General features: G+C 48.6%; 1 protein-coding gene across 6 annotated transcripts in view; it reads left to right on the top strand.

Annotated features, from left to right (window-relative positions):
- Positions 1-14,009: 14,009 nt before the first annotated feature.
- NCAPG2 (non-SMC condensin II complex subunit G2) overlaps positions 14,010-26,982 on the top strand; it is a 74,637-nt gene continuing 61,664 nt past the window's right edge. For 3 of the 6 annotated variants that reach the window (XM_055591395.1, XM_055591396.1, XM_055591391.1), the window contains exons 1-6: positions 14,010-14,122; positions 16,827-16,946; positions 20,320-20,508; positions 20,857-20,971; positions 22,355-22,509; positions 23,872-24,006. In XM_055591395.1, the coding sequence (XP_055447370.1) occupies positions 16,869-16,946; positions 20,320-20,508; positions 20,857-20,971; positions 22,355-22,509; positions 23,872-24,006 (672 nt within the window). In that variant the 5' untranslated portion in view covers positions 14,010-14,122; positions 16,827-16,868. Of the gene's footprint in view, positions 14,123-15,102; positions 15,342-15,937; positions 16,055-16,826; positions 16,947-20,319; positions 20,556-20,856; positions 20,972-22,354; positions 22,510-23,871; positions 24,007-26,982 lie in introns of those variants that run through there. The other 3 variants (XM_055591392.1, XM_055591394.1, XM_055591397.1) reach the window with 3 other exon arrangements.

Below are 26,982 nucleotides of genomic sequence, written 5' to 3'. Positions count from 1 at the left end.
TTTAATTGGGATGACCATCGTAACTACTGCTATGGGCAATAATCCTTAGAAGAAATGAAGCAGCCTTCATAGTCAACAAAAGAGTCTGAAATCCAGTACCTGGCCGCGGTCCCAAAAACGACAGAACACTCTTGGTTCATTTCCAACGCAAACCATTCAGCATCACAGAAACACAAGTCTATGCCCCAACCACTAATACTGAAGAAGCTGAAGTTGACCAGTTCTATGAAGATCTATAAGACCTTCTAGAACGGACACCAAAAAAAGATGTCCTTTTCATCACAGGGGACTGGAATGCAAAAGAAGGAAGTCAAGAGATACCGGAAATAACAGACAAGTTTGGCCTTGGAATACAAAATATAGCAGGGCAGAGGCTAACAGTTTTGTCAAGAGAACACACCAGTCATGGCAAACACCCATTTCCAACAACACAAGAGACGACTCTACACATGGACATCACCAGATGGTCAATACCCAAATCAGATTGATGATATTCTTTCCAATCAGTGATGGAGAAACTCTATATAGTCAGCAGAAATAAGACCTGGAGCTGACTCTGACTCGGATTATCAGCTCCTTATTGCAAAATTCAAGCTTAAATTGAAGAAAGTGGGGAAAATCCCTAGACTATTCACATATGAGCTAAATCAAATCCTTATGACTATACAATGGAAGTAACAAATATTTTCAAGGGATTAGATCTGGTAGACAGAGTGCTTGAAGAACTATGGACAGAGGTTTGTAACCTTGTACAGGGGGTGGTGACCAAAGCCATCCCAAAGAAAAACAAATGCAAGAAGGCAGAGTGGTTGTCTGAGGAGGCCTTACAAATAGCTGAGGAAGGAAGAGAAGCAAAAGGCAAAGGAGAAAAGGAAAGATATACCCATCTAAATGCAGAGTTCCAAAGAATAGCAAGGAGAGATAAGAAGGCCTTCTTAAGTGAACAATGCAAAGAAATAGAAGAAAACAATACAATGGGAAAAACTAGAGATCTCTTCAAGAAAATTAGAGATATCAAAGGAACATTTCATGCAAGGATGGACACAGTAAATAAACAGTATGGACATAACAGAAGTAGAAGAGATTAAGAAAAGATGGCAAGAATACACAGAAGAACTGTACAAAAAAGGTCTTAATGATCCAGATAACCATGATGGTGTGGTCACTCACCTAGAGCCAGACAGCCTGGAGTGTGAAGTCAGGTGGCCCTTAGGAAGCATCACTATGAACAAAGCTAGTGGAGGTGATGAAGTTCCAGCTGAGCTATTTAAATTCCTAAAAGATGATGCTGTGAAAGTGCTGCACTCAATATGCCAGCAAATTTGGGAAAGTGAGCAGTGGCCACAGGAGTGGAAAAGGTCAGTTTTCATTCCAGTCCCAAAAAAGGGCAATGCCAAAGAATGTTCAGACTACTGGACAATTGCACTCATTTTACACGCTAGGAAGGAAATGCTCAAAATCCTTCAAGTCAGGTTTCAACAGTAGGTGAGCCAAGAACTTTCAGATGTACTAGCTAGATTTAGAAAAGACAGGGGAACTAAGGATCAAATTGCCAACATTTGTTGGATTTTAGAGAAAGCAAAGGAATTTCAGAAATAAATCTACTTCTGCTTCATTGACTACACTAAAGCATTTGACTCTGTGGATCACAACAAACTGGAAAATTCTTGAAGAGATGGGAATACCAGACCACCTGACCTGCCTCCTGAGAAACCTGTATGCAGCTCAAGAAGCAACAGTTAGAATCTTACATGAAACAACTGATTGGTTCAAAATTTGGAAAGAAATACAACAAGGCTGTACATTGTCACCCTTTTTACTTAACGTATATGCAGAGAACATGATGGGAAATGCCAGACTGGCTGAATCACAAGCTGGAGTCAAGATTGCCTGGGGAAATATCAACAGTCTCAGGTATGCAGATGTTACCATTCTAATGGCAGAAAGTGAAGAGGAACTGAAGAGCATCTTGATGAGGGTGAAAAAGAGTGAAGAAGCTGGCTTGAAACTCAACATTCAAAAACCTAAGATCATGGCATCTGGTCCCATCACTTCAAGGCAAGTAGGAGGGGAAAAAGTGGAAACAGTGACAGATTTTATTTCTTGGGCTCCACAGTTACTGCAAATGGTCACTATAGCCATGAAATTAAAAGATTCTTGCTCCTTGGAAGAAAAGCTATGACAAACCTGCACAGTGTATTAAAAAGCAGAGACATAACTTTGCCAACAAAGGTCCTTCTAGTCAAGGCTATGGTTTTTCCAGTGGTCATGTATGGATGTGAGAGTTGGACTGTGAAGAAAGCTGAGCACTGAAGAATTGATGCTTTTGAACTGTGGTGTTGGAGAAGACTCTTGAGAGTCTCTTGGAGTGCAAGGAGATCCAACCAGTCCATCCTAAAGGAGATCAGTCCTGGGTGTTCATTGGAAGGACTGATGCTGAAGCTGAAACTCCAATACTTTGGCCACCTGATGCAGAGAGCTGACTCATTGGAAAAGACCCTGATGCTGGGAAAGATTGAAGGCAGGAGGAGAGGGGGACGACAGAGGATGAGATGGTTGGATGGCATCATCGACTCGATGGACGTGAATCTGAGCAAACTCTGGGAGCTGGTGGAGGACGTACTGTGCTGCAGTCCATGGGTCACAAACAGACACGGCTTGGTGACTGAACAACTACAACATAGATGTCTCCACAACGTTGATGCTTCGGGGAGAGTCGAGCTCGTCCTCCATCCTTGTCTTTGCCTCCTGGCCCCTGGTCCAGAGCAGATCTTAAAGGAGATTCCGAGACCCAGTCCTTGAGAGCTGGGATCTTGGGGTAGCAGCTCCTGCGACCAAGTGAGAGGGGCCTTGACGTGGCTACTGGTCAGGGTCTGGGTCCGGGGCTGCTGCGCCAGAAGCACCAGTTTTTGAACCTTTCAGCTTCTTTTGCTGGGCAGGTAGGTGTGCCTGGCAGTTGGCTGCAAGCAGAGAGCCCAGACCTGGCATTGGTCCTCCGTGGGGCACGCCCAGCCCACTTGATGGCAGATAGAAGGGGAAGAAAGTGCAAAGAGTGACGGTTTTATTTTCTTGGACTCCAAAATGGCTGCGGATGGTGACTGCAGCCGTGAAATTAAGACGCTTGCTCCTTGGAAGGAAAGCTATGACCAATCTAGACAGCATATGAAAAAGGAGGCCCCACACTCCGGCTGTAGCTGCCTGTCCATGGCCTGCACACCCGTGGCCCCAGGACTTCATTCTGCATTCCTGTTCCAATTTTGCTCCACGGGTGCAGCGATGCAGTTTTTGTTTTCTCCATTTATATCCTGTCTCCTGCAGCTGCTGGGGCAGCAGAAGTGAGCAGAGCACTGAAGTGAGCACTCACGTCACCCTGACCCAGAGTCCTCACGTCTATGTCATCCTGAGACAGTCGGGCTGCTGATGACGGACACCTCCTCACTGTCAGGAGCCATGGTCCCACCAGGTGGCGCTGTAGTCAGGGAGATACCTTGCGGCTTTCGAAGGTTCAGGAAGGAGCTGCTGCTGCTGCTGCTGCTGCTGCTAAGTCACTTCAGTCGTGTCCGACTCTGTGCGACCCCATAGACGGCAGCCCACCAGGCTCCCCCGTCCCTGGGATTCTCCAGGCAAGAACACTGGAGTGGGTTGCCATTCCATTCTCCAATGCCTGAAAGTGAAAAGTGAAAGTTAAGTTGCTCAGTTGTGTCCAACTCTTAGCAACCCCACGGGCTGCAGCCTACCAGGCTCCTCCGCCCATGGGATTTCCCAGGCAAGAGTACTGGAGTGGGATGCCATCGCCTTCTCCGCAGGAAGGAGCTATTTCATTCATTTCTGCATGTGTTTTAGAGCCAGAAGGAGCCACTAATTGCGACAGGTCTGCCTTCCATTTTCCAAGTGAGGAGACAGGCTCTCAGAGAAAACGATTTGCCCAAGATCTTGTTAACTGCAAGAACCAGGTGCGTCCCACCAGCATGTTTTACAGCTGTCTCAGGATGGCAAACTTGCCTACCAAGGAATCTCCTTCTAAAGTAGAGATACTGCCCAATCTAAATACAACAAAATACTTCCAATGAAGTCATTCTTATGAGATTAGATGAGCTGATGGTCAGTTATTATTTTACTAAACTATCTCAATATCACAAAAACCTTTAAGCCGTCTCTTGAATTTAATTATTTAGTAACAGCCAATAATTATAGTTTCCTTACTCGTTCACGAATGGACTTCTAGGAAAATACCCACTACACGTAAGGTAAAGTTTATGGTGTAAAGTGATTTAACACGATAGACAGTTGATGTTAATTTGGACAAGACAAGACTAACCTCTGAGCTGTGTGCTGTAGATACTCAACATGTATGTTCCTGGAAAAGGCTGTGAAAGGCAAGCCTCACTTTCCTGCACACAGAACAGTGCTGAGGGCTCTGCTCCTCACAAGGAGGTCCCGTCCTCATGTCTCATAGACATTGCTGGCCCTGTGTGAATGACAGCAGGAAGGAGTCCCTGCAGGGACACTGTGCACAGGGGCCCCTTTCCTACATCCCGGGAACCGCCACCTGCTCTGTCTGCTGCCCCGTGCGAGGAGCAGACACAAAGGCTGCATTGAAAGGTTCAGAACAGACAGATCCACAGCGGTGCTGTGCCAGCTCCTGTTCCCGTCTTCCCCACAGGCTCCCCTGGGACCATGCGCACACAGGGTCCCCAAGAGACCCGTTCCCACCTCCAGAGAGCCTGACCAGGTCGTTCTGAGGAGGCCCAAGCTGGGCCATAAGGACTCGGGTGATCCTTGTGTGTCTCAAGGTGAGAGCTCCTGTTGCTGAGTGCGGCCGCCTTCTGAAAGCTTCCTGCACATCCCACTGCCTGTGAGCACTGCCCAGGAGTGTGGGCCCGGTAGAGGTTTCCACACCAGCCCTGCTTTCCCACTCCACTAACTCGGATTCGAATCCCCAGCTAGGTACGTCTGTGTTGGTACTCAGCCTGCTGAGATTTGTTTATAACAGCTTTATTAACATATAATTCATATGCTATAAAATTTAGCCTTTTAAAGTATACAATTCAGTGGTTTTTAGTATGTTCACAAGGCTGTGAACACATTACAGTCAATTCCAGATGGTCTTCATCACACGAAAGGCGCCCTGCACCCATTAGCAGTCATTTTCAGCCTCTGCCATCTCCTAAGCTACCTTTGCCTGTGGATCTGCCTGTTGCGGACATTTCCTGTTAGTGGAATCGCACATGGTGTCTCTTTTGTGTCTGCTTCTCTCACTGGGCATTGTGTCTTCGGGCTCATCGACATTATAGCCTGAGTTAGAGCCCTGTTCCCTCTAAGGCTGAAGAGTATGCCACCGTATGGGTGGGCCCACCTTGTTTGCCCATTTGTCTGTTGGTGGACGTTGGGTTGTGTCCAGTTTCATCGTGCTGGTGCTCTTTGAGAGGACGGTGATCATGACAGGGGTTGGAAGTCTGGCTTGGAAGGATTCAGACGGGGCAGCATCCCCCAGGCGATGCTCGCTTACGGTGGGCTCAGCACTACAGGTTCTATGCTTGTGCCACTCAAATTTCCTCTTTCCCCATTTTTTCTGACTTCCCTGGTGGCTCAGACGGTAAAGTGTCTGCCTGCAATGTGGGAGACCCAAGTTCAATCCCTCCGTTGGGAAGATCTCCTGGAGAAGGAAATGGCAACCCACTCCAGTACTCTTGCCTGGATAATCCCATGGATGGAGGAACCTGGTAGGCCATAGTCCATGGGGTCGCAAAAAGTCGGACATGACTGAGCGACTTCACTTTCACTTTTCCATCTTTTCTGCCAGCAACTTCTGCCCACTAGGATCACCTGGGGATTCTGATACTAGTTAAACACACGAGTGCTCACTGGGCCTCCCTCCCATTGTCTGAGTTCATTGGTCGGCCCAGGTATAGGTTCATGTTCTCATTAGCAGCTCAGGAAATTCTAATCTGCAGCATGGCTAAAGGTGATTTGCTCTGGGCATATATCACATACTCCTTGGAGTTACCTACCCAAGAGACCCCCACCTAGTTCAGTGGGGCTCTCCTGGGAGGAGCTGCCCCAGCTCCAGGAGCCCCGAGGAAGATGAAGGCAGATCGCTCCCCTTTCCCATCTTGTTCCAAGGTCATCGTAGAAGGTTCAGTTCAGTTCAATTACTCAGTCGTGTCCGACTCTTTTCGACCCCATGGACTGCAACATGCCAGGCTACCCTATCCACCACCACCTCCTGGACCTTGCTCAAACTCATGTCCGTCGAGTTGAGGATGCCATCCAACCATCTCATCCTCTGTCATCCCCTTCTCCTCCTGCCTTCAATCTTTCCCAGCATCAGGGTGTTTTCTAAGTGTCAGTTCTTCCCATCAAGTGGCCAAAGTACTGGACCTTCAGCTTCAGCATCATTTCTTCCAATAAATATTCAGGACTGACTTTCTTTAATAAGAAAAGATCTCTTTGCAGTCCAAGGGACTCTCAAGAATTTTCTTCAACACCACAGCTGAAAAGTATCAACTCTTCGGTGCTCAGCTTTCTTTATGGTCCAACTCTCAACATCCATACATGACTACTGGAAAAACCATAGCTTTGACTACACAGACATTTGTCGGCAACTAATGTCTCTGCTTTTCAATATGCTGTCTAGGTTGGTCATAGCTTTTCTTCCAAGGAGCAAGTGTCTTAATTTCATGGCTACAGTCACCATCTGCATTGATTTTGGAGCCCAAGAAAATAAAGTCTGTCACTGTTTCCATTGTTTCCCCATCTATTTGCCTTGAACTGATGGGACCAGACGCCATGATCTTAGTTTTCTGAATGTTGAGTTTTAAGCCAGCTTTTTCACTCTCCTCTTTCACTTTCATCAAGAGGCTCTTTAGTTCCTCTTCACTTTCTGCCATTAGGGTGGTGTCATCTGCATATCTGAGGTTACTGATATTTCTTCCAGCCACCTTGATTCCAGCTTGTGCTTCATTCAGCCCAGCATTTCGCATGATGTACTCTGAATATAAGTTAAATAAGCAAGGTGACAATATACAGCTTATTGACATACTCCTTTCCCAATCTGGAAAAATTCTATTGTTCCATGTCCGGTGCTAACTGTTGCTTCTTGACCTGCATACAGATTTCTCAGGAGGCAGGTCAGTTCACTTCAGTTGCTCAGTTGTGTGCGACCCCATGAACTGCAGCACGCCAGGCCTCCCTGTCCATCACCAACTCCCGGAGTTTACCCAAACTTATGTCCATTGAGTCGGTGATGCCATCTAACCATCTCATCCTCTGTCGTCCCCTTCTCTTCCTGCCTTCAGTCTTTCCCAACATCAGGGTCTTTTCAAATGAGTCAGCTCTTTGCATCAGGTGGCCAAAATATAGGAGTTTCAGCTTCAACATCAGTCCTTCCAATGAACATCCAGGACTGATCTCCTTTAGGATGGACCGGTTGGATCTCCTTGCAGTCCAAGAGACTCTCAAGAGTCTTCTCCAACACCACAGTTCAAAAGCATCAATTCTTTGGCGCTCAGCTTTCTTTATAGTCCAACTCTCACATCCATACATGACTACCAGAAAAACCATAGCCTTGACTAGGCGGACCTTTGTTGACAAAGTAATGTCTTTGCTTTTTAATTCGACAAAGTAATGTCTCTGCTTTTTAATATGCTATCTAGGTTGGTCATAACTTTCCTTCCAAGGAGGCAGGTCAGGTGGTCTGGTATTCCCATCTCTTGAAGAATTCTCCACAGTTTGTTGTGATCCACACAGTCAAAGGCTTTAGTGTAGTCAATGAGGCAAAAGTAGATGTTTTTCTGGAATTCGCTTGCTTTTCTATGATCCAGCATATGTTGGCAATTTGGTCTCTTGTTCCTCTGCCTTTTGTAAATCCAGTTTGAAAGTTCTCAGTTCATGTACTGTTGAAGCCTGGCTTGGAGAATTTTGAGCATTACTTTACAGCGTGTGACAGGAGTGCAGTTGTACGGCAGTTTGAGCATTCTTTGGCATTGCCTTTCTTTGGGATTGAAATGAAAACTGACCTTTTCCAGTCCTATGGCCACTGCTGAGTTTTTCAAATTTGCTGGCATATTGAGTGCAGCACTTTCCCAGCACCATCTTTTAGGACTTGAAATAGCTTAGCTGGAATTTCATCACCTCCACTAGCTTTGTTCGTAGTGATGCTTCCTAAGACCCTCTTGACTTTGCACTCCAGGATGTCTGGCTCTAGGTGAATGATCACACCATCATGATTATCTGGGTCATGAAGATCTTTTTTTGTATAGTTCTTCTGTGTATTCTTGCCACCTCTTCTTAACTTCTTCTGCTTCTGTTGGGTCCATACCATTTCTGTCCTTTATTGTGCCCATCTTTGCATGAAATGTTCCCTTGGTATCTCTAATTTTCTTGAAAAGATCTCTAATCTTTCCCATTCTACTGTTTTCCTCTATTTCTTTGCACTGATCACTGAGAAAGGCTCTCTTATCTCTCTGTGCTATTCTCTGGGACTCTACCTTCAGGTGCCCAAAGTATTGGAGTTTCAGCTTCAGCATCAGTCCTTCCAGTGAACATTCAGGACCAATTTCCTTTAGGATGGACTGGTTGGATCTCCTTAGAGTCCAAGAAACTCTCAAGAGTCTTCTCTAACACCACAGTTCAAAAGCATCAATTCTTTGGCGCTCAGCTTTCTTTATAGTTCAACTCTCACGTCCATACATGACTACTGGAAAAACCATAGGTTTGACTAGATGGACCTTTGTCAGCAAAGTAATGTCTCTGCTTTTTAATATGCTGTCTAGGTTGGTCATAGCTTTTCTTCCAAAGAGCAAGCGTCTTTTAATTTCATGGTTGCAGTCACCATCTGCAGTGATTTTGGAGCCCAAGGATATAAAGTCTGTCACTGTTTCCATTGTTTCCCCGTTTATTTACCATGAAGTGATGGGACCGGATGCCATGATCTTAGTTTTTTGAATGCTGAGTTTTAAGCCAACTTTTTAACTCTCCTCTATCACTTGACTCAAGAGGCTCTTCAGTTCCTCTTTGCTTTCTGCCACATGCGTGGGTGATGTCATCTACCTCTCTGAGGTTATTGATATTTATCTGAGGTTTATTTCTAAACATGATTTTGCTCCTCTTACTGTCTTATTGGGGCTTCTCCTTTGCCCTTGACAGGGGTATCTTTTTTTGGTGGGATCCAATATTCTCCTGTCGATGGTTGTTCAGCGGTTAGTTTCAAGTTTGGAGTTCTCACAGGAGAAGATGAGCCCACATCCTTCTATTCTGCCATCTTGAGAGGCAGATGTGTGTGCAGATTCCTTTGGGGACCATGTGGAAGAGTCTTATGTCTAGGAGTGGTGGCACCTGCAGAGGGGCCCCTGTCTTCACACCCCCCCCTCCTGGGTGTTGCCCTGAGATCCTCCAGTCTTGGGTGCAGTCCCCAGGCAGAGCAAGGGTGGGCCTTGAGCTTCCAGTGACTTCTGCTTTACCTTTCATTGTTGTTGAATCCACTCCATGCACATTTCCCAAGTTCAGACTTTTACTGCAGAGAAGGTAGAGTATCAAACCACAAAAAGAAGGACAGTTTCTGCAGGGCCTCCTCCCAGCCCTGTGTGGCTCCAGAACCACCTGCTTTGATCACTTTCTGCCCCAGGGACTGAGCACCCCCAACCTGGAGAGTGGACTGGAATGGAAAGAGGGAGGCAGCGGAGCAGGGTTCCACGTGGGGCAGCGAGGCGGGTATGGGGTGTGTGGGACTTGTGGGTGTGTGTGGGTATGTGTGTGGGGTTGGGTGTCTGGGTGTGGGGATGTGGAGTGTGTGGGGGTGTGTGTGCTGTGTGTGGGTGTGGGGTGTGTGGGGGTATGTGGGGTGTGTGGGAGTGTGTGGGGTTTGGGGGAAAAGGGGTGTGTGTGTGTGTGTGTGTGTGTGAGGTGTGGGTTTGTGTGGGTTGTGTACGTGTGTGTGTATGTGTTTGTGTGTGGGTGTGTGGGTATGTGTGGGGCTTGGGGGCTGGGTATGTGGGTGTGGGGTGTATGGGTGTGTGTGGATGTGTGGGTTTAGGGGGTGGGGGTGGGTATGTGGGTATGTGGGGGGGTGTGAGGTGTGTGGGTGTGTGTGGGGTATAGGGACTGTGGGGGTGTGTGTGGGGATGTGAGGGGTGTGTAGGGTGTGTGTGGGTGTGTGTATGTGTGGAGGTGCGTGTGACATGAGGGGTGTGTGTGTGTGTGTGAGGGGTATGTGGAGGGTGTGGGGCATGTGTGGGTGTGTGAGGTGTGTGGGTGTGTGGAGGGTGTGGTGTATGTGTGGGGTGTGTGTGTGTGTGGGATGTGAGGTGTGTGGATGTGTGTGGGCTGTGTGGGTGTGGGGTGTCTGGGTGGGTGTATGTGGGGTGTGTGAGGTGTGAGGTGTGTGGATGTGGGGTATGTAGGGTGTGTGGGGGGGAGTGTGTGATGTGTGTGCAGGTATTGTGTGGGGGTGTGTGGGTGTGAGGTGTGTGGGGGTGTGTGGGTGTGAGGTGTGTGGGGGTGTGTGGGGTGTGTGGGTGTCGGGTATGTGGGGGTTGTGTGTGTGCGGTGTTGTGTGTGGTGTGGGATGTGAGGTGTGTGAGGTGTGTGTGTGCGGGTGTTGTGTGGACGTGTGTGGTGTGTGGGTGTCGGGTGTGTGGGGGTGTGTGCGTGCGGGCGTTGTGTGGCAGTGGGGATGTGGGTGTGGGTGGCGTGTGGACCTGTGGAGGCTGTGGGGGGTGCGGCGTGTGTGGGTGCCGGGTGTGTGTGTGGGCGCAGGCATGCGTGGGGTGTGTGTGGGGTGAGGGGTGTGAGGTGTGTGTGTGCGTGTGGGGTGTGGGGGTTGTGTGTGTGCGGGTGTTGTGTGGACGTGTGGGGTGTGTGTGGTGTGAGGTGTGTGGATGTGGGGTGTGTGTGGTGTGAGGTGTGTGTGGGGGGTGTGTGTGGGGTGAGGGGTGTCAGGTGTGTGTGTGCGTGTGGGGTGTCGGGTGTGTGGGGGTGTGTGCGTGTGGGCGTTGTGTGGCAGTGGGGATGTGGGTGTGGGTGGGGTGTGGACATGTGGAGGCTGTGGGGGTGTGTGGCGTGTGTGTCTGCGGGTGTGTGTGGACGTGTGGGGTGTGTGTGGGGTGTGGGGTGTGGGGGTTGTGTGTGTGCGGGTGTTGTGTGGACGTGTGGGGTGTGTGGGTGTCGGGTGTGGGGGTGTGTGCGTGCGGGCGTTGTGTGGCAATGGGGATGTGGGTGTGGGTGGCGTGTGTGGGTGCCGGGTGTGTGTGTGGGCGCAGGCATGGGTGGGGTGTGTGTGGGGTGAGGGGTGTGAGGTGTGTGTGTGCGGGTGTTGTGTGGACGTGTGGGGTGCGTGTGGGCGCTGTGTGGCAGTGGGGATGTGGGTGTGGGTGGCGTGTGGACATGTGGAGGCTGTGGGGTGTGCGGCGTGTGGGGTGCGTGTGGGGTGAGGGGTGTGAGGTGTGTGTGTGCGGGTGTTGTGTGGACGTGTGGGGTGTGTGGGTGTCGGGTGTGGGGGTGTGTGCGTGTGGGCGTTGTGTGGCAGTGGGGATGTGGGTGTGGGTGGCGTGTGGACATGTGGAGGCTGTGGGGGGTGCGGCGTGTGTGGGTGCCGGGTGTGTGTGTGGGCGCAGGCATGGGTGGGGTGCGTGTGGGGTGAGGGGTGTGGGGGTTGTGTGTGTGCGGGCGTTGTGTGGACGTGTGGGGTGTGTGCGGGCGTTGTGTGGCAGTGGGGATGTGGGTGTGGGTGGCGTGTGGACATGTGGAGGCTGTGGGGGGTGCGGCGTGTGTGGGTGCCGGGTGTGTGTGGGGCGTGGGGGCAGCGGGGGAGCGGGGCCGCCGGGAGCGCCCGCAGCCCCAGGGTTGCTGCGGTAGGAGGTGGGCGAGGCCGCCCGGCGGTGAGGAGCAGGCTGACGGGGCGGGGCGTCCGGGACTTCAGGGGCGGCGGCTGCTCCCGAGAAGCGGGCGGGGCCGCGCAGACCCCTGGGGACCGCCCGAAGGCCCCGGGCCTCCAGGGAGCTCCTCCGGCCTCCCTGTCCCAAGCTTCTTGTCAGACCAGGACCACCCGCTACCTCCCCAGATGGCCAGTTAGTCCAGGGTCCGCTCCGGACTGTTCAGCGTGAGGACTGGCAGCTGCAGGCCTGTCCTCACAGGCGCAGTGAAAGGACTTCAGACGTCGGGGTGGGTGCGAGAAGGGCTAGTCCAGGGCCTCGCGGGACAGGGCCTGGGGTTTGGGGTGCCGCATTGTGTGGTGACCACTGGAACTGGGCAGGGGGCGCAGGAGGCTCAGAGCACCTGCGCCACAGATGAGCCCTCAAAGCAACACCCAAAGCCTCAGGACACAAAGGGTGGGCTCATGCTGGAGCCCTGGGGATGGTCCTCCTCCAGGTCTTGATTCCAGGTAGAGGACACGCCTGGGGTGAGTCCAGGGGGACTTTGTTCCTTTGTCCTGGTGATCTCAGTGGGCCCACGGCCAGAATCTTAGAGATGCCTTCTTTGTTCCTCAGCAGTTTGTGAACAGTTCCTTAGACTGTTCAGTCTGATCTGGGTTCAATCTGATCTGGCTGAGGAATGGATGAGTGAAATCTGCAGATCCCCAAGGTGTGGGAAAAACATATAAAGCAAGCAAGAAAAGCTTTTATCTAAAAAAACAGTATTGGCAAAAGTGCCTTCAAATAGTAGCTGATATAATTAATAGTAATTCAATGTATCTAGGTTAAGGTTTTTCGGAAACTGAGAAAGAAATTATTTCAAGTGACTGGGTTCAAATTCTTTTGAAATTCAGATGGTTTCCAAGTCTTTGCTTCCAACGAAAATTGAAGGAAAGTCCAATCAAATTGTTAGCTGATACAAGTTAAATTAAAAGAAATTGATGATAGATCAATATGTGATTTTTGGCATTTAAGTAAAATATGCTCATTGCTAGAGTATGAACATATTTTAGTTAAATGCTATTGTATTTAGCTAGGAAAAGACTGATGCTGGGAGGGATTGGGGGCAGGAGGAGAAGGAGACGACAGAGGATGGCATCACCAACTCGATGGACGTGAGTCGGGGTGAACTCCGGGAGTTGGTGATGGACAGGGAGGCCTGGCGTGCTGCAATTCATGGGGTCGCAAAGAGTCGGACATGACTGAGCGACTGAACTGAACTGAACATTGCTATCAATTGTTTTTTCATTTGTCTGCTTTTTTTTTTAGTGTAAAAAAGTTTTCTCGGTATTTACAGCAATAAACATAAATCAAAATATACAACTTATTAGAAAAGAGTCTTAAACATAGTATTAAGAAGTGTGTTTCAACAAGTTTAATTTTATATGTAATATTTATGACATTTACAATCAATTTATATATGACTCTGATATATTTGTACGCTTCCCTGGTGGCTCAGATCATAAAGAATCTGCCTACAATTCAGGAGACCCAGGTTCCATCCGTGGGAGGGAAGACACCCTGGAGAAGGGATTGGCTACCCGCTGTAGTATTCTTGCCTGAAGAATCCCACGGACAGAGGAGCCTGGCGGGCCACAGTCCATGGGGGTCACAGAGAGTCGGACACGACTGAACCAGTAACACTTCCACTTTCATTCTGATATATTTGTATCCCAATTAATATGTTTGTAAATCGAGAGGATTTTGATCACAAGATAGTAAGTATATGTATCTACATTTATTTATAAATATATTTTGCTGGACACATGGTCCATAGAAATTGCATGGCAGAAACAGATACTGCATTAAGGACACAATTATGTGGGAAACGTAGAGTTCACCCAGACCCGGAGTTCAGTTGCTAGTGTTCAGACGTCACTGGATGCATATAAAGGGTGATGTCACAGTTTTATCCTGAGTCAGAGGTTGTGTCTGTTTCAATCACTTAAGCAAAGACAAATTTTGATGTCAAGCTAAAAAACGTCACGATCCGAGCTCGCGTGGAGAGGCGGGGCCTGCGCGGCGGCCTGGCGGCCTCGGAGGCGGGGCCTGGGGCGGGCGGGGCGGGCGTGCGCCCTCCGGCGGCCTCGCCCACGCCCAGTTATCGCGAGAGCTGCGCGTGTGACGCGCGGGGGGGCGGGGCGCGTCGGGGGAGCCGGCGGGCGGGTTTGAATCTGGTCAGAACGCGGGAAACTGCGGGTCCCGGGGACAAGGTGAGCGCCGCGGGTTCGGCCGGCGGAGGGCTGGGGGCGGGGGACCGGGAAACGGGGGCTCGGTCGGGTTGGTTTCCTAACACCGCAGCCTCCGCGTGGGCCGCGATCTGAGCCCGCGGCCCGGCCGGGGCTCTGAGGCGGCCGGGAAGGCGGGCGCCGGGCCGGGAGCGCGCCACACTCTGCGCCTGTTCCCCCGGGACTGAGTTCAGAGGCCCCGCAGTCCGGGCAGGATCGCCTGAGCCCCGGACCGGGGGCTGATCCCAGGTAGGGTCCCCTGAGCCCAGGACCGGGGACTGACACCGGGCAGGATCCCCTGAGCCCGGACCGGGGGCTGATCCCGGGCAGGGTCCCCTGAGCCCTGGACCGGGGACTGACACCGGGCAGGATCCCCTGAGCCCCGGACCGGGGGCTGATCCCGGGCAGGGTCCCCTGAGCCCCGGACCGGGGGCTGACACCGTGCAGGATCCCCTGAGCCCGGACCGGGGGCTGATCCCGGGCAGGGTCCCCTGAGCCCCGGACCGGGGGCTGACACCGGGCAGGGTCCCCTGAGCCCCAGACCGGGAACTGACACCGGGCAGGGTCCCCTGAGCCCCAGACCGGGAACTGACACCGGGCAGGGTCCCCTGAGCCCGCACCGGGGGCTGATCCCGGGCAGGGTCCCCTGAGCCCCGGACCGAGGGCTGAGCCCGGACAGGATCCCCTGATCCCGCACCGGGGGCTGACACGGGGCAGGGCCCCTGAGCCCTGGACCAGAGACTGATCTCAGAGATCAGTTTTCTGAGCGCTTGTGCACTGGGAAAACTGTCCCCAGGTGTCTCTCCTAGTTCTGAGATGAATGGTTGGCTCCAGGTGACAGGGGTTTTCTGCGGTGACAACGTGACAAAAGTCTCTTTTAAATACTCATCTTAGTACAGAGCACCCTGCCCTTGGGATGGTAGTTGCCTGGCGAGGTGATCTCTCCTAGAAGGTAGCTCTGGTTGGAGGGGCGGGGCCTTATGCACACAGTAGTGGTCACTCTAGTGAAGTGGTCACTTCACTAGAGAGATTTAGTGAAGTTGGAAAATTAATTACCCTTAAAGAACTACAATCACCAGAGAGAAAATGGGGGCTATGGCAGTGAATCTGGTCATCTACTGGATTACTGTGGAAATTACACTTGGAAATAGAGCAAACCAGAAAAGCTACCAGAATCACAAACAAGCAAGGTCCTCATTTTAAGGTAAAAGGTTCTGTGTGGTTGGGGGCACCTTTTTTGGAATATTGTTCATTTAAACTCTTGAACTCAAACTAGCCATCATCATGCATCAGGCTTGTTGCTAGTGGCCCTCCTGCCTGCTTGGCGGGTCAGAAGTCATGCCTGTCTCTCAGCCATCTGAGTTGAGGGCTGAGGCGGCCATACTTTAGTGTGACTTATGTGGAGAAGTTATTTTCTGTTCTTGTTGTTTGATTTAAATGCTAAGATCTTGGGGTTCTGCATTTAAGATGACTCTGTCCTGGTAATTGTTGCCATTGGTACCAGTAATTTTCCATGTTGCTCTGCTTGTGACTGCAGGAGGTTTTCATTTATTTTTAAGGTAAGTGTCCTGCTACACGTATGTTCTTTGCAGTTGCTTCATGATGTCTTTCGAATCAGGTACTGCAAGCACTAGGCTGTGTAAATGGAAAATAGGATTTTTCACGGGAGACACAATCCCTGAGCTCTCGTCCCACGGGGCTGGGGAGGAGTGCACCTGATGCGCACACTAACAAGCTCCCAGGCGGCCCCGAGGCCACACACTGCCTACAAGGTGACTGGCAGGGGTTTTCCTGATGCAGGAATGGCACTTGAGGAAGGAGAGTCTTCAGGCGTTAGCAGCTCGGCCCAGTCTGTTCTTTGCTGAGCTGCCTCAGACCTGAAGGAGCATCTTGTGAAGGTCTTAGAAAGGGAGAGAGGTGAGCCTCCTAGAGCTGTTGGATTTCTCTGTCCTTAGTTGGTAATTTCATTAACAATTGATAAAAACATGATGTTATGTTGATACTGTTCTCAGTGAAGAAAAGAAGGACGTTGTTTTTATTTATTTTTAATTCTTTTTTATCAATATAGTTGATTCACAATGTTCTTGGTTTCTGCTGTACAGAATCAGTTGAACACTACCCACTGTCTTTTAGACCCTTTCTTTCCCATACATGTCATTACTTGTGACATACATGTCATTACTTGAGTAGAGCCCCCACTGCTGTACTTAGGCTCTTGCTGCTGCTGCTGCTGCTGCTAAGTCGCTTCAGTCATGTCCAACTCTGTGCAACCCCAGAGACGGCAGCCCACCAGGCTCCCCCGTCCCTGGGATTCTCCAGGCAAGAACACTGGAGTGGGTTGCCATTTCCTCCTCCAATGCAGGAAAGTGAAAAGCGAAAGTGAAGTCTCTCAGTCGTGTCCGACTCCTAGCGACCCCATGGACTGCAGCCCACCAGGCTCCTCCGTCCACGGGATTTTCCAGGCAAGAGCACTGAGTGGGGTGCCATTGCCTTCTCCGAGGCTCTTACTAGTTACCTCTTTATATACAGTAGGGTGTATATGTCAATCCCTTTCCTCCTTGGTAACAAAGCTTTTTTCGATGTTATAGCTTGTTGAGGCCAGAATGTTGTTAGAAACTGTCTATCACAGGTAGTGTATGGATTTCCTTGCAGTTTTGGATACTAACTATGATTGTGTTTTTTTTACTAGTGTTGCAGAATAAATGCCATATGAAAAACAGTTTGATCTGCTATGGAAAAACGTGAGACATTCATACAAGCAGTGTCTAAGGAGCTGATTGGAAAATTTTTGCAATTCATTCAACTTGATGTAAGTTTTATGTTTAGCTTTATTGTGATTTTGACTGTTAATATAGACGTTTTGCTAAAATCATTATATCCACAAGTGAAATATAATCATTTCAGTGAATCCGTACAGACTAAGGTGTATTTAAAGAAGTAAAGCAGAACTAAACACAATTAGATCTGCCGATGGCCAACTACTGACAGTGTTTGCTGTAAGAGGGTTGTTGTGAGGATGCTAAGGGGCGTAACACAAGATGTTTCGCATCACCTACTTAAACGTTTATTGATCTCTTGTTCTGTGCATGCAACTGTGAGGAAGACATCCTTTTTTGTCCTTAGGTTATTTACCGTGTTGTGGTGAATCCAGGTGTGTAAACACACCAGGGTAAGGGCTAAACTGGGGCAGAGGTGTGGAGGGACCCAGATTTAGACATGGAATGTTTCCCATCCTGATAAAAAGGCTGTGGAACCAAAGATCTAAAAAGTGAAATAAGTTAACCAGTCAGAGAGGGGTATGGAGAAGGACTGTGCTAACCAACAGGGGTAACTCTGAAGACTGGAGAAGTACCTTGTGTTTGAACTTAGAGATGTTTAGTGTAAAAACACCAGCTGAGGAAGAAGGCAAGAGGTGACACCGGGAATGAGACCTTGACCATTTTGAGGAGTTGAGACTGTCCTGAGAGGAACAGGGACTTTTAAGCAGAGAGTGACCTGTGTGCAAAAGTGTGAAAGAGAGAGAAAGACAGAAAGAGAAGACTCACCTTTTGGGAATATTCCTTTGAACACAAAGAAAAGGACCTCGTTCATTCAGCGAGTTCCTAAGTGGGAAGAGGGCAGGCTTGAGGGAGGAGATGGCTCATGTGGGACGTGCTGAGAGGCTCCAGGATGCACGTGTGAGAGGCGTGCAGGCGGACGTGGAGAGGCAGGCCTGGAGCCAGGAACAGCTCTGGGCTGGAGGCAGGCTCGGGGGCGTCAGCTCCTGCTGGGATGCGTGGGATCATCTACGCAGTGTAGTAGGAGCAAGGCCTAGGACCCACTCTGGAGGACCCCAGCTTTAGGGCCCCGACTCTAAAATCTGTGACCTCGGGGCACATGACACACACCTCACTTGTTCTGATCATGCAGTGAAAGTCAAAGTAGTGACAGCTAAGAATTGGGTGGAGACTGCGGGAGAGAATTCCGGACAAAAGTAGTGGGAAAGACGAAGAGCCCTGGACCACTCGGATGGGTCCCGCAGAGAGGAGGCTGCTGGGACTGGGATGGAGAGGTGGCTTTGCTCGGCTGTCCTGCCTTGCTAGTCTCTTTACTCCAGAGTGCCACGGCACGCCCCGTGACTGACAGTCTGGAAGCGCGCAGCAGCTGCTGTGAGGCCTGCCCTTCCTCTGCCCCGTTTGCTCGTTGATGCGCGTGGAGGGCTACGTGTGTGAGTGGTGGCACGGCCTCCTTGGCGAGGCACGCGGTGTGGTTTGTGTCATTGCTGGTGCATTCGTATTTCCACTTTTGTGATTAACAAGTGATCTGTGGGGAAATGGGCTTCCCAGGTGGCACAGTGGTAAAAAAATCCACCTGCCAGTGCAGGAGACACAGGAGACATGGGCTCAGTCCCTGGGTCGGGAAGATCCCCTGGAAGAGGAACTGACAACCCACTCCAGCATTCTTGCCTGGGAAATCCCATGGACAGAGGAGCCTGGTGGGCTGCTGTCTATGGAGTCCCAAACACTAAGCGACTGACCATGCACGCATGCTGTGGGGAAGTAAACTGAGACTAGGTAAATTCTTTTCTCCTCATCCAACTTCTGCCCTTTGGAAGAAAACAAAAAGATAAAATACCACTGTCTCCCACCAGACTGAAAATACTACTCGTTGGGGAGATGTGGAATATTTGAAAATTTCATCACTGCTGGGGATATGGGAACGGCTACACCATTTAGAGTAATAAATATATATTCAACTGATAGTGTTGAATGTATACAGACTCTTCAATTGGCAATCCATTCTTTATTTAGTCCTTAAATAAGAGCCATGTAAAACAATGTTCTTTGCAGTGTTTTTCTGAAATACCCAAAACCCAGAAACAACTAAATAGCGATCAACAGAAGAATGGATAAATATATTTTGTTATGTTTATGCAATGGAAAACTATAAAAGTAAAAGCAAAACTATAATGGAAATGAAATGAAACTAAATGAACTATAATGACATGCAGTGTATGGATGAGTGTCACTAAATAATGTTGGGCAAGAGAAGCAAGATATGAAAGAACAGAGACCTTGTGACCCAGTTCTCTACCAAGTGGAAAATAGACCTATTTACAGGACATGGTTTAGGGATGCAAATGGTGGTGAAGTTATCAAGAAAAGCAAGGCAGTAATTACGATAAATGCTAAAAAAACTGGGGAGGGAAAGGCGGCAGCCCTGGAGGGGTGGTGGAGACACAAGGCTTTGTTTATTTACCTACAGTCACACTTAGTACGTTTTTCCATATGTGTATTTCACAATATCTTTAAAATATATTGATAGTTGGGGTTTCTTGCCTGAATCAATTATTACAATGATCACTACAAAATTGTGATTTTCCAATCCCAAATTGCTGCTGTATTTATTTATTGCTATTAAGAGCATGCCAATGCTGTTCGTTAATTATTGATAAGTTATTGGCTGTGTGTGCATGCTCAGTCGCTTCAGTTGTGTCTGACTTTTTGTGATGCTGTGGACTGCAGCCCGCCAATCTCCGCTGTCCATGGGATTCTCCAGGCGAGAATACTGGAGTGGGTTGTAATGCCCTCCTCCAGGAAATCTTCCTGACCCAGGGATGGAACCTACGTCGCCTGCGTCTCCTGCACTGTAGGCGGATCTTTACTGCTGAGCCATTGGGGAAGCCCAATTATTGGCTACTATTTATTATCAATATGGCCTCATTGGTTTTTATTTTATTCATATTATAATCTCTTACTGTGGCTGGTGTGGTGCTCAGGTTGTACCAGATTGGACACAGGGACAAAGTCAGGGCCCAAGACCGGTTGGAGACCAGAGAGCCCGCTTGAGCCTCTCGCATGCGTGTTGATCCTGCTGTGGCCCTCACTGCCGCTTGAGCTCGGCGCCACTGTAACCGGACTTCAGGCCGCACACGGACGACGTCAGGGCATTGAGGTCGGGGGCAGTGTTGCTAAGGGGGTGAAGAGGAGTATACCAGGACTGATGAGGCACGGAAGAATCTGCTGCTTTCTGTCTGATCACTCCTGTATTGTGCCCTTTTAGGACTGGATTTCAAACACTACAGCCTGACTCTCAAATTTCAAACTTAGTTATTAGCACATAAACTTCTTTTGATGCCATTATAAAGAAGATAGAACTGTTTTCTTATATTTGAAATGTAACAGTTGCTATTTATTTTGCAGAATGATACTTCTGACCCGTTCAACCTAAATGAGTTGATAGATGAATTATCAAGGAAGCAGAAAGAAGAACTATGGCAAAGGCTCAAGAATTTGCTAGTAGACGTGTTGTTGGAGAGCCCAGTGGAGGAGTGGCAGGCAGCAGAAGCCCCCAGTGAGGACAGTGTGAGAGCGGAGCAGGGTTCAAAAATGGTAACCCTCGTCCTTCAGAGATAAATTTCCTTTTTCTTGTTAAAAAAGTAATTATTTATTGTATATAATTGAATTTTACGTTGTTAAAATTAAAGTTAGAAGACACGGGTACACAGAAGTCTATTTAATGTGGTTACACCTTTTTAAGCCTATTGTTATTTACCCGGGATTCAGGGCTGCTCTTTTCAAACTGCTGATCTGTGTTCAGCTTTAACTCACTTTTTAGAATAAGTGTCAACTGTGGCTTTATTTTCATAAATTTAGTAAGTTTTACATTTAAAATTAAATTTTAAGTTGATTTTAACTTACTTGTGCTTTGGTTTTTTTTTTTTTTTTTTTTACTTATAGCATAGAAACATAGAAATAATCCATGCAGTTACATCTGTGATTCTTGCTTCTGTGTCAGTCATAAATGAAAGAGAGAACTATGAACCCTTACTGGAGTGTGCTGTTATATTAAATGGTAAGTTGACTATGCAGTAACGTGGGGTGTGAATGAGTGCTGTGTCTGAGTGATACCAGTAAAAGGAAGCCCCCAGCAGTGGAGAAACAGGGCTCTTGTACTTCAGCTGGAAAAAATGAGCAAAGGAGCATTCCTTTAGGGGCTGTCCTGAGTAATTATTTCATTTGAGCCGCATATAAGTGTTTCAGATGGTGAATATGTGCATTACTGGACGACAGGCTATATTTAAACCTTCAGGACCAATAAGAGATGATAAGAGGAACCAGCTGTTGCAAGTTCCTCGGCTGGGCATTCACTGCCCAGCAGCTCAGGGGAGCCCAGCACCTGTGGCACTGCCTCTTTTTCTTTAATTGCGTCATGAATATGACCTGGGAAACAGTTGTTGACTCCTCCTACTCGAATATCCTAAGTTGGTACTCTAAATTTTAACTAAACTGTGAAGTGATAGTTATTAATTTAGTAGGAACACTAGTATGAATTTATGAGATGATCTGATCATATACTATTTGAATGAAATTATAGCTATAAAAGATGCAAAGATAACTTTGAGTGTTTTTTTTTTTTAAGAAAAATCTCACAGGTACCCTCACCTCCCACTGTGTGAATCTGATTAGTTCCCTAATCATATTTTGTCATCAATTCTCACTGGCATTTTCATTTCACACATAAACCAGAGCCACTTGGCTTATGTATCTGTTTAGTATGCTCTTTTATTCAGAATTCTTGTGTGGAATTAATGTGTCTTACTAAGATTACCCCGGTCAGTATGAAAGGAGCTCCCAGATGCTTGTGGGTGTTACCACCAGTTCATCCTCAGTCTCCAAACATGGTTTATAAAATTCCCCATTAATTCAGGAATTTTACTTTAGAGTAATGGCTTTCAGATGTCTGGATTACAGTTATGAGCACACTGTCAGCATTTTAATGTAATTCTTGAGCTCTTTTGTTATTAACAGCACTACAGCTTTTCTATTCATTATAATAGCTGCTTTTGCTATTTTTCACCAGTGAGCCAGAACTTGAGGCCAACAAGCTGAGGGGTAGCTGTGGGATAACTGGTCACTCGGCCTGCCCTGGCTCAGCTGTTGAGTGTTGCCATGGGTGTCCCTGCACTCCGATTTGGAGCGTCTCGTCGTTAGGAGTTTGGGCAATAGGACCTCTTGGTCTTCTAAACTTTCCTGTTCTGTTGGGTCTGCTTCTACAATAGTGGTGGAACATTTTTAGTTACCATTGTTTGTATGCTATAAAGAATGTGTGGAAGTCTTGGTGAGTTAAACTAATGTCTGCTGGGCACACTTGTGAGGCACATGCTCTTCTGGGTTGGATCTGGACGGGCCCCGGGTCACTGCATGCACTCACTGTGCAGCGCCTGCTCTGTTGCAGGAATCTTGTACGCGCTGCCAGAGGGTGAGCGGGCGCTGCAGGGCTCCATCCAGGACCTGTGCGTGAAGTGGTGGGAGAGAGGCCTGCCTGCCAAGGAGAACATGGGCAAGACCGCCTTCGTCATGCTGCTGAGGAGGAGTCTCAGGACGAAGACAGTGCGTTCCCTTTCTAAAGTACACGCTGTGCTTTGCTGAGAAGTGCACATGTTTATACCAGTTAGGAGTTAGGTCTGCTTGTGCGAGGCCTGGCCCAGTGGCTCCCGGTCGGGGTTTTTCACCGGGTGATGCTCAGAGGTGGGCGGTCAAGGGTGGACAGAGCTCCACGTGCGTGCGTTGTGCATAGACTGTCTCCCCGTCTTCCTCGGTGTGTGGCCTATGGAAGGCTGTCCCCTCGATGGGAACTGGTCCAGGGAGAACTGAGGGCGGCGGGACGGAGGTGTCAGGGAGAGCCTGCCAACCTGAGTGAGTGGGCAGGAGGGCGGCCGGGGCGGGGCTGTAGACTGCAGCCGAGGCCTGTGGAAGCTTCGGCAGGCCCACAGGAAGCATGGTGAACACAGGATATAACGCATCCTTCAGTCTTTGGCATGCAATTCAGAGATCCAGAAAAAGAGCAGTTTTCTCCCCTGATGAAACAACAGCAGATACTTGTGTTCATCTTAGAAACCTGGGCAAATGAAGAAGAGGGAAAATGAAAAAAAAAAACAAAAATCATCAGTAATTCCACTGCCAAGGCGACCCTTGTCATTGAGGGATCTTTGGGGGTTTCTCTTTGCCCTCCTTCTACATCTTTGCTCCCTTGTCACAGATTCCTCCAAGGGAAATTTGTAGGTCAGCGGGTTTGAACTTGGAGCTCTTGGTACACATTGCCAGCAGCTTTCTACGTACCTTGCAGCTGATCCTGTTCTTACCTCCTGTGGGACAGACTGTCCCAGGGTGGCCTCCAAGGAGCAGTCAATTTCACGACAGAAAAGAATCTTTTTGACTGCATCCTCAGCTTGCACTCTGACCATAGGAGTGATTGAAAACTCGTTGTTTGTGTCAGAATTTATCCATAAGCCATCCTTGGTTTGCCTTTTTAAAATCCATTTTCCCTGCCATTCTTGTTCACCTTTAAAATCCAGACTTTATTTAAACGTCTGCACCTGTGCGTTTACCGCAGTAGCCACCAGCCACACGGCTGATTGCATCTCCAGTTAAGAACGTTCAGGACTGTTTCCTGGCAGCGCAGTCCTGCGGCAGTCGCTCCGTGCCTGGCGTGGCTCAGGCCCTGCACGCTCAGCGCAGGCTCACTTCCTCGTTGGTACATAAAACGGTGTGCAGTGCTGGCTGGCAGCATCTCTGCTTTTGCCTGAGTTTTAGGACCATGTTCTCTGAAGCTTTGTTTGCAAATTTTAAAATGTTTTCTCTTGTCATTTTTTCTTTTTGATGACATAAAATAGTCTCATAATTAATTTGAAATGTGGCCTTACCCATTATTTAAAAAAAAATTAGTTGATTTTCTTTTCCTGTCATCCCCAGGGTGCAGACATATGTCGGCTGTGGCGTATCCATCAGGCTTTGTATTGCTTTGATTATCATTTGGAAGAAAGTAGAGAAATTAAAGACATGCTGCTTGAGTGCTTCATAAATGTCAATTACATCAAAAAAGAAGAGGCAAGTGGTTTTTCATCTTGGTGTGTTTGTGAACTGCTTTTTAAAAAGTTAATTTATTTCTGACTGCGCTGAGTCGTCTTTGCTGCATGCAGGGGCTATTCTTCATTGCAATGTGTGGGCTTCTCAGAGCTTCTCTTATTGTGGAGCGTGGTCTAAGTTGGTGTACAGCATGTGGGGTTTTCCTGGACCAGGGAGCACATCCATGTTCCCTGCATTGGCAGGCGGATTCTTGACCACTGGAGCACCAGCAAAGTCCTGTGAACTGCTTTTTGATGGAAGTTTTTCCTGAGTTCGTGAGTTTGCTGTTTGCATCTTTATTAAAACACTGAGCATGACAGTGTTAAGCAAACATTTTACAAGTCATTGTGTATTGCATCATTAAAGGAGATGGTAACAGGTGGCTGTGTGAATCCTGGGAGAACCATGATTGCGTTTTAAATTAAAAATGACTAAAAATAAGGTTGAGAAGGCACTTCCCCATGGATCAGATCTGACCCTCTGCCCTAATTCCAGGTTAATTGGCATATAACTCAAAGCTATTATCATAAGATTCTTGTTTTCTTTCATACCTATCTAGTAAATCCAAAGCGAGGTTCCTGGCCCAGTGCTCCACTGTCCACCAGTGGTCACTCCCACACTTGGCTACTGAGCACATGAAATAGGGCCAATCCAGCTGTGGCCTTAAATGTAAAATATGTAGGGATTTGAAACTTGATATGGAAAAAGAATGTTAAATATCACATTAATAATTTTTGTGTATTTATTACATATTTAAATGACACTTTGGATATATTAGATTACATAAATACATTAATAAAGTTAATTTAATCTTTTTTACTTTTATTAATGTGGCTATTAGAAAATTAAAATTACAGAGTGGCTTGCCTAGCTCTCTTGGACATGCTCATCTGTTATCTTTAGAGTTTTCTGTTTTTGTTTTATTTTATTTATTTATTTTTTTAAGAAGCGCTGAGAACATGAGCCTCTTGATAATTTGTTGTAATTTTGGGCAGAGTTTTAGATTTTAAAAAACATTATTGTCTCTCTGTTGTGGTTCCCTGGGCCTGTCTGGCTGCTCGGCTCTCCGTGGTCGCAGCGGCGGGGCAGCTGCCCAGTGTAGACTTGCAGGGCCGTCGCTGCGGTGGCGTCTCTTACTGCAGAGCGTGGGCTCCAGAGCACAGGCTCAGCAGTTGCGGTGCACGTGCTTGGTTGCCCCATGGCATTGGGGTCTTCCTAGACCGGGGATCAAGCTTGTGTCTCCTGTGCTGGCAGTCGGATTCGTTACCACTGAGCCCCCACGGAAGCCCCTCTAGTCTTTTTGTTCATTGTTTCGTCACTCAGTCATGTCTGACCCCTTGCGACCCCATGGACTGCAGCACACTAGGCTTCCTTGTCCTTCACTGTCTCCCAGAGTTTGCTCAGACTTATGTCCATTGAGTCAGTGATACCATCTACCCATCTTATCTCATCCTCTGTCACCCCCTTCTCCTCCTGCCCTCAATCATTCCCAGCATCAGGGTCTTTTCCCGTGAGTGGGCTGTTCGCATCAGGTGGCCAAAGTATTGGAGCTTCAGCATCAGTCCTTCCAATGAATATTCAGGGTTATTCCTTTAAGATTGACTGGTAGTCTTTTTAGATTGACTGTATTTCCATGTTGGGATGCAAAGCACGTTGTTTTCAATATAGAATATAGCCCTGATTCTGACTGCTTGTGGCCTGGCAGACATGATTTGAGGCAAAAGGGGGCAGCGGTCACCCATCCCCAAAGGAGGTGTGGGGAAGGCCTCCCAGAGGAGCAGGGCCCCCTGAGGAACTTGCTCAGGCCTCACGCTCACGGCGGGGCGGGGCTCGACCCCAGTGTGCCGGCTCCCCACACACCCTCTCACTGGTGACACAGAAGGGCTGGACCTGACTGCTGCCCACACTGGCCGAAACCTTCAGCCCTGGGAGTCAGAAAGGCCGTGTTCAGACCCCTGGTGCCCACTGAACAGGTGGTAGGTCGCCTCGATCAAACACCGCTCAGTCCCAGTGTTCCTTCTGTGCCATAGGGACAGCGACCACCGTCTCCCAGGGTGCCCTTGGGGCACACTCAGCCTTTCACAGGGCCCTCGGTGCCCACGACAGGAGATACACTGACTGCTGCTGCTGCTCTGATGTCGTCATTGTTGGAGAGACGCTGGGCCTCTGCCCTAGGCATCCAGGGTAGTTGTGAAGTTTGGGAGAGTAAAGTATAGAGTGGATTCAGACACACTTTATATTGACTTAAACATGTGTGTGTGTTAGTCGCACAGTTGTGTCCAACTCTTTGCAACCCCGTGGACTGTAGCCCACTGGGCTCCTCTGTCCATGGAATTATACATCAGATCAGATCAGTCACTCAGTCGTGTCCAACTCTTTGCGACCTCATGAATCGCAGCACACCAGGCCTCCCTGTCCATCACCAACTCCCGGAGTTCACTGAGACTCAAATCCATCGAGTCAGTGATGCCATCCAACCATCTCATCCTCTGTCCTCCCCTTCTCCTCCTGCCCCCAATCCCTCCCAGCATCAGAGTCTTTTCCAATGAGTCAACTCTTCACATGAGGTGGCCAAAGTACTGGAGTTTCAGCTTTAGCAGCATTCCTTCCAAAGAAATCCCAGGGCTGATCTCCTTCAGAATGGACTGGTTGGATCTCCTTGCAGTCCAAGGGACTCTCAAGAGTCTTCTCCAACACCACAGTTCAAAAGCATCAATTCTTTGGCGCTCAGCCTTCTTCACAGTCCAACTCTCACATCCATACATGACCACGGGAAAAACCATAGCCGTGACTAGACGGACCTTTGTTGGCAAAGTAATGTCTCTGCTTTTGAATATGCTATCTAGGTTGGTCATAACTTTCCTTCCAAGGAGGAAGCGTCTTTTAATTTCATGGCTGCAGTCACCATCTGCAGTGATTTTGGAGCCCCAAAAAATAAAGTCTGACACTGTTTCCACT

Source organism: Bubalus kerabau, chromosome 8 (genome assembly GCF_029407905.1).
Source record: "Bubalus kerabau isolate K-KA32 ecotype Philippines breed swamp buffalo chromosome 8, PCC_UOA_SB_1v2, whole genome shotgun sequence".
In the NCBI taxonomy this organism is placed as follows: Eukaryota; Metazoa; Chordata; class Mammalia; order Artiodactyla; family Bovidae; genus Bubalus; species Bubalus kerabau.
This window is presented reverse-complemented; position numbering and strand designations above follow the sequence as displayed.